The sequence below is a fragment of the Dermacentor silvarum genome, chromosome 3 (genome assembly GCF_013339745.2).
Source record: "Dermacentor silvarum isolate Dsil-2018 chromosome 3, BIME_Dsil_1.4, whole genome shotgun sequence".
NCBI lineage: Eukaryota > Metazoa > Arthropoda > Arachnida > Ixodida > Ixodidae > Dermacentor > Dermacentor silvarum.
Window position 1 is genome coordinate 229,272,498 of NC_051156.1, and position 16,336 is coordinate 229,288,833.

The 16,336-nt window shown below is 47.1% G+C and overlaps 1 protein-coding gene across 1 annotated transcript in view; it reads right to left on the minus strand.

Annotated features, from left to right (window-relative positions):
* Positions 1 to 16,336, minus strand: part of LOC119446842 (pre-mRNA-processing-splicing factor 8) — a 253,265-nt gene that overhangs the window by 127,567 nt on the left and 109,362 nt on the right. Inside the window, exons 15-17 of the mRNA XM_037711405.2 lie at positions 11,606 to 11,769; positions 4,167 to 4,293; positions 2,338 to 2,957 (exon numbers count right to left, since the gene is read on the minus strand). Coding sequence (XP_037567333.1) covers positions 2,338 to 2,957; positions 4,167 to 4,293; positions 11,606 to 11,769 — 911 coding nt within the window. The remainder of the gene's footprint in view (positions 1 to 2,337; positions 2,958 to 4,166; positions 4,294 to 11,605; positions 11,770 to 16,336) is intronic.

Sequence of the window (16,336 nt, forward strand, 5' to 3'; positions counted from 1 at the left end):
CACTGTTTGAAGATGTCAGCAGTAAGGAAGATAGCGACGAGGCTAGCAGCAATGGTGAGATTGAATGAGCTCGGCATGTTCACATTTAATAAATGCCGTTTCATTTTGCGAACGCTGTCCTCGCTTTTTTGTTTGGCCTACATTCGAGGTAAGTTTTTTTTTTTTCTTTTTCTGGATTCGAACTTTTGGGGGGTCGACTTAGAATCGGAGGCGGCCTATATTTGAGTAAATACGGTAAGTCTTCTTGGTGCTCTTCTTTAGTGGAGCAATGTTGCCGCTTATCTCGTCGGTCATTTTTCTGACCTGGAACATTCCACATCGCTTAGGAACTTGCAAACAGTACGAGACCCGGAGCTCTTCAACTTTGAAACTGACACGACCCAGCGACACACAACTATTCCTATAAGAGCTTTATTTTTTTTGCGTGCCGTCTGCCACCAGTAGCAGACAGCACGCGCTGCAGAACCGTTATACTGACCACAGCGCCAATTTTGCGTCATGACACGGAGAAGCGGTGAACTACGCTTGTGGGAATCCTCGGGTCCCATAACCGCCGCACGGGCAGCGAACGTCGCGTCAAGCGCATGCGTGCCAGGGAAAGTTGGGAGAGGGGAAACTTTCCTTCCGCGGGCGGTGCGCAGGAATCGCAAGCGCTATCAGCGCCACCGGGTGGGTCACGTGAGATCCGGCTGATATCGCCCGGGTCTTTGGTCTACAATGACTTTACTTCTACTTTGAGACTAGTAAAGTAGAAGTAAGCCGCCGCTCCCGTATTCCCGCACGTGGTTAGTCAACCGCGTTCTTGCCGCGGCAAACGCCGCCCCCCCCCCCCTCCCCCCCTATTCCCCAGTTGGTAAGTCGGAAGTCCTTCTTTACCTAGTGTATTATTCTCTTCGAGGGAACCCTCAGCGATGTCAACTATAGCTAGCTGGCCCGCTCGAAGTGTTAGTTGCAGTCGTAATAAATGCTTTTCGAGTGTACACGTAGTTGTCTATTGTTTCCTCGAGCTTGTACCGGACCGCGGTTGATGCGCAGGCATGCGCCAACCGCGGGGGCTCGGTGTGTCGAGGCAGAGGGCCGTTGGCATCCCCCCTTATCCCGACACACTCCAGATGCGCCAGTTGGCACACCTACCCATCCAGCCACCGTAGCCCCGCCTTCCTCCCTCGCCTGTGCACAAGATTGAGGCCGCGAGCGTCGACTGACCCTTGCAAGTCTGTTGTCAGCACGTGTCAACACCGCAATAGTAGGCTTTATACGCCCGATTTAAAAAAAAAAAAGTGCAGCTAATTTCGTCCGGGGTAGCTGATAGTACATTGTAGCGCTGGCCATCAAAAGCAAACTTAGTTGTATGAATGAAATAGGCAGAGCAAACTAAGGTTGAAATATGGTCTGTTATATCTGAGTCTGTTGTACATGGGTACGTTGTAACGAGCGTAGACTATATCTGGATGCAATTTCGATAGGCCGGGTCAGAAAATTGTAGTGCTGTGAAATGTGGTCGTTACAACTGATAAATATGGTAAATCTTCTTGGTCCCCACCTTACGCTCTCACCCCCCCCCCCCTTCCTCTCCTTTCTTACGATGGACCTTGTAAAAGCGGCACACTGCCACCTCCGAAGAATACCCCCTGAAGAAGGAGCCAAATTGGCTCCGAAACATCGGGCTAATAAATTCCCTTATTTGGTAGGAGTCAATCTCTAAGTCTTAACTGATAGGTCACTATATTTTGGATTGTTACAAGTGAGTTCGACTTGAAACATACTGACAGGCCTTCAGAGCTATTTCAGACATGCGTGTGACGATTTGAGCCTTTAGGGGGCAGTAAAAGGCACATTCATTTTTTTCAGACGGCCCGATTTTTTGTACATTTTTGCGACCCCAGGGTCGCAAAAATGCAGTACACTAACGTTACAGTACAGTACAGTAACTTTACTGTATTAACATTACAGAGGTTTAGCTTGTCCGGTAATCGGGTAAATGCAGGTGAACTGGGCGTTTGGGCCGAAGGCGTAAACGTGAGCAGCCTGTACGGTGCTGCCACCTGGTGGCGCAGAGCTCAGACAAAAACAGCTAATACTGCAGTAAGCAAGTCTATTCTCCTTCGCTGCTGGTCGAAATTTTCGGCAGCAACATGATTACGCCACTGCCGAAAATTTACACCAGCAGCAATAGACTTGGTTAGTGCAATATTAGCTGTTTTTGTCTGAGCTCTGCGCCACCAGGCCGCTCACGTTTAAGCCTCCGCCCCAACGCCGGTCTGCCTGCGTTTACCCGATTAGTCGACAAGCTAAATCTCTCTATTGTGCAGAAACAGGGTCCAAAGATAACCATACCTGAAGAAGACGTGTATGCGGTCGATGTAGCGTGAGTAGAGGCGCACAGGATGTGCAGTCTCCGTGGCAACGTCCTGGAAGGAGAGGAAATCGTTCGGCACCTGCGGGGGCCCCGCCATCTCGGAGGCCCGCTGCAGTCCCAACACCAGCAAATCCAGCACCAGTCCGTAGTACTGGACAATGAAGGAGGAGAACTGCAGGCCGCGGATGATGCCATACGAGTTGGTATGATTCATGTCCTTGTAGTTGATGATGACATTGTTCTTGGCCGTCATGTAGTCAGCAATGTTGTGATCCACAATGAGGCGCAGAAGCCGGTTGAGCAACGTCAGGTCCATCTTCTCGTACATCTTCTCAAAGCGTGACTCGAGCATGACATTACACTCACCCTCAGCAGTGTCCCACACGTCCTGCAGGTTGTTGATGCCCTGACACCACTTGTACACAAGTAAGGGTGGTGGCTCTGAGTCTGCTGGCTTGATCCAGGGTGGAAAGAGGCGCCGCTTGTCTGCCTCGTACCACAGATACTGATCCAGGTAAGCGTCAGTGATCTTCTCCAGGGGCTCTACGTCGTATACAGGGATCAAGTGGCTGTACAGGTCCATGAACTCTATGCCCACCTGCAAAAAGGACCATGCTCATTCAATAGTTCATCCTTTCTGAGCAAGTAAGAAGCTCAGTCTGACAGTATGAGTATGAGTTAAGAACTGAATCTGCATAAACCAAATCACGAGAACACATGAACTTGCACAATGGCATTTATCGAAAAGCTACGAAGATAAGAGTACAGCAAAATCTCGATAACATATACCCACTTAGAATGTATTGTTAAAATGCATTTGAAGTGATTAATTGATCCAGCCTCCATTAGAGCCTAATGTATTGATTGACCAGTTAAAAACTTTGCTCTGAGCGTACATCTGTTGTGGCATACATACCCATATTAGACGTAGCACACAAGCAGCAGCAAAACTTGGGAACAACAGATTGACAAGCAACAAATTGTCTTTAGATGGCACTGACTTCTTCAGTGACTTTACTGTTGCTGATTTTGCTGCTTCACGTACTACAGGAGAACCCCTGTATTGCATCGCCCGATTTTGTGACGTCTCAGGTTTTACACCAAATTAGTGCAGTCCTGACACACTACCCAAAAAAACAAAAACATTGACCCTCACAGGGTTAAAGCGCCCCTCACCAGGCCCCATTGCAAACTTTACTTCTACAATGAAAATTTTAGAACACAGGCTACAGATCATTTTACTGAAATCATTTTTCAAATCAGTTTATTATTGGCGGAGGTAGAATAAATTGAATGCACTGTTATCACACTGCCAGGAGGCGAACGTGACTGCCAACAAAGACCCTCTCCCCTTTGCTTCGAGTATAGTCTGCAAGCGACGTTCCTTCTCCTCCTTCTCCCATACCGGGACCGAAGGACCGCATCGAGCCCTGCCTACGTCCTTGAGAGGGAGGATGTACGGTGTTTGGTTTCAAATTTGAGTAGTTTCCACGGCATGCAGCACTGTTATAATTTGTAAACAAGATCAACAGCATGTGAGGTATGCACTGCACTTGCCGGTTTAAAATGGCCAAACCTGGTGAGGGGACCTTTAAGGTAGCATTTTTTTTTTCAAAGTTTGCCTCACCTATGCTTCTGTTTCAAAATGGCATGGAAGAAAAGAATTAAACACTCAAGGGCAAGGTTTCCATGCAAGGCAAACAAAATAATTTTGAAGGCAGTATGCAGGACTCGTGTTTGCGGGAAATGTAGTACAAAAGGTGACTTCTGAAAAAAGAATAATAAATTCAGTGTGGCTAACACTCACCTCTTTGAAAGCTCTCTGCGTGAGCAGGTGTCGCTTAATGCGTGACAGTGCCTCGTGAGGGTTGTCGTAGGCCTGCTCAATGAGCCCCAGCTCCTCTCGCTGCGACTGGTTCAGCCGACTCTTCACACTGTGACACGAAAACGAGACAAGTTCGAGTAGAGCCAGATGCTATGATAGGACATGAATACATAGAGGCCCCCATACTTCTCGTGCATAGACAGGTATGCACTGCACAGTTGAAAACATGAAGTTAAATACAGTAAAACCCCGGTGATACAATCAGGGCTGGTACGAGTTTCGGTGTGATAAGAATGCGTAACATTCCCAGGCCGAAATACATTGCTCGCAATACAAAGAACATCGGCTGTTCCAAACACGTTGCCGCCCCGTTGCGGATCATACAAACTCATAAGCAACGACGGCGGAGTTGGCCGAGCCAGCGAAGCGACCGGCACAGACAAGCTGGCATAGCACGATCTAGGCAGGATCCATGGTCGCCAAGCAACCGGCTACATCACGCGGCTGCACAATCTCTCATTGGTCCTCTCCATCGAGCGGACTGGACCACATCACAGTCTGACGCGCTGATGCTTTGACCAGCGATGAAGACGACGACAACCGCAGGCAGCAGCCACAACAGCCAAAATACTCCCTGCACTAGACGTGCAAAGGCATTCAGTGGTGCGCGAAAACATTCGTGAGATCACATGTGCGCACTTTTACGCTTTCCAGAGGGTGATTGCTGACGATTTGGGCAAGAGGAAAACGCACACAGAAAGTACAACCCCATTGATACGCATTTCAATGGACAGAGAAAAAAAAAAAGTTTCATTTTCGCTCGAAAGGTGAAGCAACAATTGCGATAGCAAATTAGTAGACAGCTGTAGAAGTAGTGTTAGTAGTTTTATCGGCCGTATAAACAAGCACGGTGTCACGCGCCCACAGGTAAACATGAACACATCTCGCTCGATGACCACAGTAACATGCTGTCAAAACGCTGGAGTCAGGAAGTGCGGCAGCAGTAGCAGTGAACGAACTAAATCTCGAAAGCACAGCGCACACTAAGCTATCTGGCACTAGGCACACTTTTTCAACATCGCAGATCATTTTGAAGATGAGGCCCGCAACGGCGCACACTTTGCGCACGTCGCACATTGCTTCCAAGGTACAGCGCTCGCGCGGGCGGCGCAGCCGCGCCGTATCTGCAACGTGCTGGTCGCTTGTTGCAAAGCACCGGTCACTTGTTGCAACGTCAACCTAACTGCACCGCTAAATTTACGTGACCGCCACACTCAAACGCAACGTAAGATGCAGGAACATTACAGATCGGCGACGTATCAAGGGAAACATAATACATGGAAATCAATTAAATTAGGGTCGGGACTGCGAAAACGCAACATGGTAGCTGGGAAAATGCAGCAGCAAGTAATGTATCAACGGGATTCCACTATTAGGAATTTTTTTTCTCCTAAAATAAAATTCTTTTTTTCTCGATTTTGTGAATGTTTTGATGATACGAATTTTTGGTGATACGAATATTTCGCGCGACCCCGTGAAATTCGTATCATCGAGATTTTGCTCTACTTTGTTATACAGTTAAACCTGCTTTAACGAACCTACATATAATGAATTCCTGGATATAACGAAGTTTTTCTATTCCCCGCCGATACTCCACAAAAGCACATGTATTTGAGACCTCTACGTAACGAAGTGGCAGCGGGAGACCCCCTCGAAACAAAGAATTTTCCCCGCCGACAACCTAAAGATTTCGCCCCAAATTTTAACATTTTTGTGCGAGCAGCAACCGGAAGCACCTTCTCCGCCGCGACGGAATGTGAAGTGGCGGCATCGCGCTTGGTGCGCTCGAATTCACGGCGACTGCGAGGCAAGAGCGAGCGCACGTGTGCGTGCGTGCGAGCGTGCGCGAGGCGAGCCTGCATCCCTCAAACCGGCGATCTTGCCGCTGCGGGCGTGACCTTTCCCCCTTCCTTCACTCAAACCTAATCCCGCTGCTTGCTGCAGCTGGCCTAGCCCGCCCAAGCTGGTACTCTTCTTTTTCAGTCGATGTTGCCGAAGGAAAAAAAAAGTCCTTATTTTTTTTCGAGTACGACCCTAAATTTGCGTTATCATATCGCCATCAGCATTTCAATATGGCCGCCTCCTACGCACTTCGAGCCTAGCTCCCGCAGCTTCGAGCATGTGCTGTAGTACGTGTGCTTAGGCATTAATCTACTAATTTAGTTAAACAGCGAATGTTTACAAGTTTAGACGGCCAATAAAACTACTATGCTTACTTTGTATAGCTGCCTGCTAATTAGTTGTTTCAATCGATGCTTCGCCTTTCGGGCGAAACTGGGACTTTTTTTGTTCATCGCAACTTTAGTGTATTGGGAGTAAAACTTGAGCGATAGTTGTATTTCTGTATGAAAGCATGAGGTGGGCGGTACTGTAAGGGATTTTTTAACCTCTCTTTTGGTCATGGAAAACGGGTGCACGTTACAATCGAGGGCTCGTTAGAATCGAGTAATTATGGTAAGCGTTTCTTTTTTGAATTTTTGTGCCGAACCTGCATATAACGAAATCCTTTTTATAACGAAGTTTTTCGGGAATTTGTCAATTTCGTTTATATCCAGGTTTAACTTAATCAGGAATTTTGTTACAGTAAACATTCGTTAATTCACATTTTACAGGACCAAAAGAAATGTCCGAATTAACCAAATGTTGAATTATCGTGGGTATAAAAAAAATAATAAACAAATGCTTACTACGTCAACACGCTTTTATTTACTGAATGAATCAGCAAATCCTGTTTATTTTGCCCAAAAGAAGTACAGAAGCTGCAATTCTCGTCACCTCGTGACTGATTAGCGCTCGCCATGGTGAAGGCCTCACGACTTCCTTCAGAGCGTGGTCGGAGCGCGCATCTTCATCTAAGACAAGCTTTTCACTACTGCAAGCACATACCGATTTCTTCACCAGTGTCACAAGGTCACGGCCCATCGTGATGCAGACGGTGCTCATCATCCTTGACAGCATTGCACTGAGTAAAAACGAAATTACTGCTTGCCGCAACAGTTGCGGATAAAACCGCGGTTGCTATCGACACGATCGTTGATGGCGACTACGCAGTTATGAAGGCACGCCACCAACACTGTGCTATGCGCTGATGACTATTGCGAAGTGAACTCCGCCGCTTCATTTCGGTAGACGCCGATGCTGTTACTGCTCTTCTGCATCGCATATTTGCGGCACGCCACACTCGCCGAGCTCTGAGAGTTGTCCAAATTAACCAATGTGCGGCTAAATACATTCAAATTAATGAGAGTTTCATTGGATTACATAATGCATACGCCATACGGGACCAAAGGATGGGTCCGAATTATCCAATTTTCCAAATTAACGAGGTTTTACTGTACACTCAAGTTCGTTATACAGTTGAACCTCAATACAGGAGACTTCCATTAATTCAACTCCTTTAAATTCAATTTTTTTTGGTAAATTCGAGCCTAGCCAAAGCACCTAGCAAGCACCCATGCATTTTTATGGGCCCGAACTTGTTTTCTCAATCCTAAAATTTGCCTTCACAGGATAATTCGAACTTTACCTGTCAGCATGCACGCGCATGACCGCTATAGTGACCGCGGTAGCCACTTCTTGAGTGGTAGCGTCTGTCCTGGCTGAGCTTAGGGGACAGTGAATGTGTTGAACATAGGTCATCTCTTGCCGAAAACACATTTCCAGTGTAGGGAGCACACGCAGCGGGAGCCGGGCGGACATCTTCTCCCGCGTGCGCGCGCAGTGCCAGCCAGGCGGACACGGCAGAGATGCACTTTGCCCTCTCCCGGTTCTCGCTCGCCTCTCACGACACGCGTAGCCGCGCGGGAAGAGGGAAAGTATCCGACAAGCGAGGAGGACATTCCCCTCGCGAAAAGGTAAAAAGGTATAAAAGAGCGTGACCGAGAGACCCCCAAGGCTCTCTGACCTCGCTACAATTGACCTGGCTTAGGAATATACCCGCTGCAACCCGTGAGTGAAGTCGCTTGCGTGACTCCTACACGCAACAGGGCAAGCCTATTTTATTACTTATTATACAGAGCGAACTTCCCTCTGCAAGTGTGTTTTATCGTCCGCAGCAATAAACGTTGTTGAGTTGACACGCTTGTTGCCTTATTCGCCCGAACCCTACGTAGCTGCGATTATACGCGCTACGGGTTGGGGAAGACCCCCACACCAGCTCGCCAGAGAAAGACTGTCAATCAATAACCACAGCTCCTAATGTTTGACTATGGCTATTACCTAACTCTAGGGCAAGCTTTTTTTTTTTGCGTGGTGCACTGCGCAGTAGAAGTGAATGCACTAATATCTTGTACCGCTGCGCGCAGCCTGGCGACGGCGCAGCTTGTGCAGTCAGGCATGCGCAAGAGATCGAGGTCAGTGGAAAAGTGTTATTGTGAGCCACTGCTTGTGTGCAGGTGCGCAGCTATGTGCGGTGGTGAGAAAGGCCAGTGTTGCTCGAAGGTATAAACAAAAACTTCCAGGGAAGCACATGGTCAAACGGTTCAATTAAAAGCAGCTGCTTGCGAGCGCACCTCTGAAATCGCGTGCTAAGCGACCAAGAGTGACTGCTAAAGTGGAGCGGCGTCATGTTTCATATAAAGTCCAAGGTGTGCTAAGATCTTCACACTTTGGTTGCAAATGAAAGCATGCTAGGATGAGCTCAGAAGGATGGCGGCTTGATGAGCGCCATCTGCTCGCGCGAGCAAGGGGTAGGGGAAAGGGGGGTTGGGGGGAGCGTGCTTGCAGTAATGTGATCAAGCGCACGCGCTGGGAGGGGGGGTTGGTGCGCGCCTCGCTTTCTAGCGCGGCCAAGCCTGTGCATGGCTGTCAACGCGGCTGAGTGCATACACAGCCCGCACGCCCTGTGTTAGAGGTAATCTGCCACGTTCGCGAAGTATGGAGGCTCCGAGATGGTGTGGCATCACGTGCACTGTCTTCTGGTGTGTTTAGTGTTGGAGATTACCGAGGTTATCTTGTGTTTCGGAGACACGTTCGATTGAGAGGCAGACAAAACATTTGCTCCCAGCTGACGGTGCTTTTCCTTATAGCATTGTCCCACTATGGGTGATACTAGGAGCTGGGTGGGCAGAGTGGACGCGAAAGCGTTGGCACCACTGATGTGAAGATATCATTGACACAGTACGAAACTATCTTTCGTCGCTGACTTTCAAATTCAACAAATTGCCTTTCTTTCTCATTCAAATTCTGCGGACCATTCTGTGCAAGAAAAATCCATCAGCAACTGTTGTTATTTGCATAAAAGGTTGAATTTCAATATACCAAAATTCTGTTACAGTCGAGTCCCGCTACAACGAAACTCACGGGACAGGCAAAAAATTTCGTTGTGGCAGAACTCCGTTTACGCGAAATTAGTATGTATATATACATACACCAATCTTCGCGGTAGGGGGGGGGGGGCAAAGGTTGAGACGTACCAGAGGCAATCAATAAAGTGGCAACTTCACGAGAGAATGCATTTCGCGCCGCAGTTACAGCATTTTTCGCACATTGCAGCCGATGCCTAACCCAATGTGCATGCCCAGCCAATCGCGAAACACTAATTTTGCGGCACATGCATTGTCGCAATGAAGCAGTTTGAATTATCACAATTTCATTGCATATTTATGACAAAGTCAACAAGCTTGGCAAGCTTGTGCTTGCGCTTGGTGGAAATTTTATTTCCAGAAGTCGGTCAGCCTGTATTTGTTACGCTTCACGGCAAGCGAAAGCGTTATGCTCACAGTCCGTTAAAAGAGCCATCGCAACGTCGTCGTGGACTCTGGTAACTTTTAAGATGAGGATCCATTACTTTCAAAGCAGTCGGTGGAGTCAGTGTGTCTAGCGGGTTGTCATTTTCCCCAGACGACAAGACGTTGGCATCATGTTGACAACAGCGGCTGCGGCATGGCCGCCGTATCTTGAAAGCAATCTGCGATGTGCACAATGTGTGCGCCCGCACGGGCCTCATCTTCAAAGCGATCTGCGATGTGGGCAAAGTGCAACTAGTGGCGGTAGAGTTGTGTGCGCTGTGCCTTCGGTGTTTAGTTCGCGTGGAAGCGAGAGACGCGAAGGTCAATTCACTCGCTGCTATTGTCACACCTTCTCACTCCAGCGTGTAGACACCGAGTTTCCGCGGTCATCGAGCGAGATGTGTTCATGTTTACCTGTGCGCATGAGACACCGTGCTTGTTAATTTAGTTTGTAAGCGAATGTTTACAAGTTTATACGGCCGATAAAACTAATACCCTTAGTTCATACAGCTGTCTACTAATTTGCTATTACAATCGATGCTTCGCCTTTCGGGCGAACTGCGAAATTGCTCATATTTATAGCTGTTCACATAGGCGATCATACTTGCCTTCTCCTCGAAAGAGAAATTTACGCTTCTTCGTAGCCATTTCGACTGGACACACACCACAGAAAACGGCAGCGATTGTGGTGATCCCGTGCAGTCTTGCGCAGGCGCGTGATGACCATGCGTGGCTATGGATTGCAGTGGCGTAAATCGGTACTTTGAAGTTGATTTCATTCGCGAAAACCTTGTTCAAGAGGACATACGATCGTCACAGCTTTGCAAGGGCCTTCTAATTTGACTACTCGGCAGTTCCAATTTCAATTCAGTCCCAGTTTCGTTCTTGAAAAGTTCATTTAAGTGGAAATACTGAATAAAATGCCCTCGTTAAGAAGAGACTTTTTCTGTATTACTTTTTACGGGCAGTTGACGGGGAATCGGAAAAATCTTCATCGTGGCGGAAATTTCGTTCTGGCGACGTTCGTTGTAGGAGAATTCGACTGTATAATGAAGCAAATTGCCGATTTAACGACTTCATTATACTGTAGAACCTCGCTGATACATTTCTCACGGACTGTAAAAAAAACTAAAAAACGAAAGAGCCGGAAAACACAAGAGCCGAGAAACAGGAAAAATTGAGAAATTAGAGCAGTGTTGAACTGCACGCAATATAATTCTCACGTGTGAAAAAAAGTTGGTTTCACCCGAAAGCCGAAACATCGAATGCGATAGCAAATTAGTAGACAGCTATACAATGTAAGGATAATAGTTTTATCGTCCGTATACACTTGTAAACATTCACTTATTGTAAACTTGTAAAACTTGGAAACATTCGATTCGCTAAACATTCACTGTCAAACACTGGCGTGAGGCAGCACCGCTGCAATGGTAATGATCACAGCAGCCTGATTTAGGTTCTGGTTTTAGTACCGAGGCAGCCGTTAACTGGAGGAGGCTCTCGTTCTTATGCTTCATTTCGTGCAGGATGAGGCAAAGGACAGCTCTTGGTGCAGCTGTTACACCTGTGCTTACATTGTTGTGCTGTGTCTTACACATGGTTCAAAGAATTCTACTGGAGTCAGTGGCTCACCTGTAAGCCTCCTTGAGCCTCTCCAGGGCCAAAATGAGCAGCTTGGTGTCGTGCTTGTACGACAGTGGTGGGAAGGGGATGGGTGAGAAGCGGCGGCTCTCCAGCCAATGCACAGTAGTCGTGTAGATGGCAACGGCCTCCTCAGCGCTGATGTAAGGGCCATCCTGCAAACACACGCCCATTACCATGCAGGGTAACTTGGTTGAAACCAAAGTGGAAACATCAACCATCATAGTATCCATGTAGCTTGAGAAGTGAAATCAAAATACTCCAGCATGATATTTGCAAAGCACGAAAACAGACTGCCAGTAATACAATGAAAAACTGGTAAAGAGGTGAAGAACACCAGAAAAATTCAACAGTTGCACAATATGGACACAAAATACATAATGCTACAGTTCCTGAAGGACATTGGAATTGAAAGTATAGAAGACCTTTTTTCTAAAGGTGCATTAACCATTTGAGAGTCCCTGCCATACATGGACAGTGGTACAAACAAATCCCCAGAAGTCAGTGCCGTACAAGCTCAGCGGCGACTAAAGTTTGAAAAAATGCCCAACGTTGCTCTGAAGGTTCTGCACTCTTCAGTCACTTCTAGAAAACATTCTTACTGTGCTTCCGCCCCTCAGCTTCCATCACAACTGATTTTTTGCTTTACTTCATTTCCGCTCGTGACTGTGCCACCTCCTTTAGGTTGGATGCTAATGCCATTATTGGTCTTTTCTGTCTCACATTTGCGGCGCTCCGCACTTCCCAAGCTCTGAGAGTTGTCTCAATTAACCAAAGTGTGGCTAAGTACGTCCGAATTAATGAGAGCTTTGTAACATTAAATAACATTTATTCGAATCTAGGCCTATAGTTTTTTTCAAATAATCATATACGAAACTCTAGGGTCGGCTTAGATTCGAGGATTTTAAGAAACGCGCCAGTTTTTAACTGAAACTGATAAATATGGTGCATAGATAGCGCCATCTAGAAAAGTCAGTATCGCAGCCGCTGCTAGCCGCGCCAGTAGCCAACTCAAGTACACGAGGGGCGTCACCATTTGGACCTGCGTCGTATCGGTAGTATCGGTATGGTGCAGCATCGGCGCGCGGTGTGGCGTTATCATAATGGCAGCAAACGGGCGATGCCACTACAGTGCCACTTTCTAACGAATACCGTATTTACTCGATTCTGACGCGCACTTTTAACACGACCTTAAATCTGCGTCGGCATATCAAAATGGCCACCTCGCACGCGCGTCGAGCCTAGCTACCATAGCATACCGTAGCTTCCTCCGTCTGCTGCAGTACACATGCTTAGGCAAAAGTCTACTATCTGCCTTCACGTTCTCTGCGTCCGCTCTATGAGCATGAAGTACTGAGTTCATCATGATGCCGCATTTAAAAGGAAAGTGATCATGTGTGCGGAGGTGGACGGAAATCGGGCTGCATCACGGGTGTTCTGAGAATCCAAAACTTGCGAGCGGGACTGGTGCAAACAGGAGAGGATTTTCGCCAGCAAAGCAATGCTGAACGGTTTCAGTGGACAGAAGCAGGACGTAATCTGCGACCCACTTTGGTGATATGATCGCCTTGTCCCTATCTTGAAAGCAATCTGCGACAGAGAAAGTCCGCCGCGCGCCGTGTTTTCGCCGCATTGAAGCAAGAGGCATGCTAGCATGAAGCCACGCTTCGCTTTTCTAGGGTTTTACGTGCCAAAACCAGTTCTGATTATGAGGCACACCGTAGTGGAGGGCTCCGGATTAATTTTGACAACCTGGGGTTCTTTAACGTGCACTCTCCGTCTCCAGCGTTTTAACAGTTCGTTTCCGCGGTCAACGAGCGAGATGTGTTCATGTTTGCTTGTGCGTGCGTGACACCGTGCGTGCGTGACACCGTGTTTGCTAATTTAAATTATTTAGTAAGCGGATGTTTGCAATAGCAAGGTAGTGCGTTAGGCGAGTTGGTGCATAGCTAAACAAATGAGTTGTGGCGCGAGGAAAAGAAGGAAAACCAAATCATTTGTTTAGGAATGTTTGAAACTTTATACGGCCAATAAAACTGCAATCCCTACTTCGTATAGCAGTCTACTAATTTGCTATCGCATTCGATGCATCGCCTTTCAGGCGAAACTGCAACTTTTTTATTCACCGCAACTTCAGTGCATCGGGAGGATATCTGTTTTTCCAAATGACAGAACGTTGTATTTCTGTTTGAAAGCATGAGGTGCGCAGTACTGTAAAGGACTTTTTTTTTTTTTTCCTCACGGAAAACGGGTGAGCGTTACAATTGAGGGTGCACGAGAATCGAGTAAATAGGGTAGTTGTGCTAGCCGTAGAGGTACCGTCAAACGTTCAAGCCGGGCAGAACTTCGGCATCGATAAGAAAAACGTCTGTCGTTGGAGGGGGCCACGGGAGATGCTTTCTGCGTGCGCCGCAACGAGGATGGCATTTACCCAGGAACATTGATCGTGCGCTCCTTCAAAAAGTGCAGCATCTCTAATGTGCTTGATGGTACTGAATATAGTGCACTGTTTGAAGATGTCAGCAGTAAGGAAGATAGCGACGAGGCTAGCAGCAATGGTGAGATAGAATGAGCTCGGCATGTTCACATTTAATAAATGCTGTTTCATTTAGCGAATGCTGCCCTCGCTTTTTTGTTTGGCCTACATTCGAGGTAAGTTTCTTCTTTTTTTCCTGGCTTCGAACTTTTGGGGGGTTGGCTTAGAATCGGAGTCGGCCTAGATTCAAGTAAATGCGGTAATGCATACACCTGCCAGGATCAGAGGACGAGTTCAAATTATCCGATTTTCTGAATTAACGAGGGTAAAATTTACAATGTTTTATTGTAGATACTCGATTCACAAATAGAATTATTCGACATTCACTATTTGATTCAATGATATTTAAGTATTTGCACAACCCTAATTCTAAGGCTTGGCACTTAGATGTTCTCGTATCCAGTAATTCCGCATACAGAACTTACTGCTGCAGCCAAAATCTACACAGTGGTTGCCCAACAATATCGTATGAACTGACACAGCACATTCAAGCAGCGCCGCATGAGTTCGCACAAGTCAGAAAGGAGAAAAGTGTCGTGGCGCAGCCAGGAGCCAGAACCACGTCGTGCCCGCCGTATTCCTGACACTGCATACAAAATATCTGAAGCCGGAAATATGTTGCTTGGGGGCAACAATAGACAATCAATGCGCACAGGCTTTTCAATTTATCCGGCACAATTCCCATGGCAAATTATGGGACTGCATAAATTCTATGAATTAACCAAATTTCAAATAAACTAAGATTGAATAATCGAGGTTTCACTGTATTTACGTTTTGCCTGGCTTACTGTTGTTCGCTCACATGCATGCTTGTGCACTTTATGCAGTCAAACACATTTATAACCAACTCAATAGTTCCGTGAAAAGTTGCCTTTATATCAGTATCGTATTTACTTGCATAATGATTGCATTCGCATAATGATCGCACCCCTTAATTTTGTCGTCAAAATTCAATTTTTTTTCTTTCCCGCGTAATGATTGCACCCCGAACTTGCCGCAGCCAAGTCTAGCTAATGGTGACCGTGCTTACCATCTGTCGAATGATACGCAAACGACTCTTCAAGATTTACTGAGCGGACTGCACGCACCAAACATATTCTTAAGGAGATGCCCCATTTCATTCCTTTCTGCACTTCAAGAAAAAAATAATCTACAGCCAATCTTGCCTTTATTATTCGTTGGCTTTATGATGGCTGTGGTCAAAAATTTTAAAAATAAATAAGAGGCATCTCGATTTCTCTCGTCTGCACTTGAGGGCATGCAACAAATCGAAAGCAGCAACGACAGTAGCCGCGTTTACATTGATACGGTAGAAGTGTAGCCTATTCATACGCCGGCGCTTATAACACAGCTAAGATATTCGCCCACCCTTGCGGATGTCGTATTAGGATTGTATTTAAGACAAATGCCGCAGTTCTTGCAGCATGCCCGCCATGTGTTTCTATGTCAGTGGCAGCCGAGCGCGCCCATCTGTTTCTGTCCCCTCAAAGTGGACATGGCTACGTTATTGCCATAGACATGCCGATATTAACGATATTATTCATTATTGATACGGAAGAAACTGCTTCAATGCACGCAATGTACTCGCGAGAAAAAAAAAAATCACGTTCGGCTTGGTTCCGCTTGCTTCATCAGCCGCCTGGTGGTTGATTTGTTGTCATGCCGCAGCAAACGTGTTCCGACACATTCCCATGGAGACCGCGTGACCGCGTCTCGTCTGTGTTATCGGCTTATCGCCATTTTGCAAGGAGGCGGTGTGCTTTGTGGTTGTTTGTTTCTGTGCCGTTTCACCATGGGGCGGTGTGCGAGGTTTTTGGCCGCCTTTAAGCTAAAGGCTGTTGAATACGCACTGGAGCATGGCAACCGTGCTGCCAGCAGGCATTTCGGCATCGATGAAATCCAAACACGGTATTGGAAGAATGAGCGAGAGAAGCTGATGGCTACTCACAGGACACGCCGGGCTTTTCGCAGACCCAAAACAGGCAAGTTCCCTCACATTGAGAAGGCTGTTCTCGAATACGTGAAGGACTTGCGCAAGGATGCTTGTGCAGTATCATTAGAAATGGTACAGACAAAGACGCGTACAATTGCCAGGAAGCTGGGAATTGTCGCAAAGGACTTCCGCGCTAGCTCCGGTTGGACGACTCGCTTCATGCGACGAAATGGACTGTCACTGAGGCAGCGGG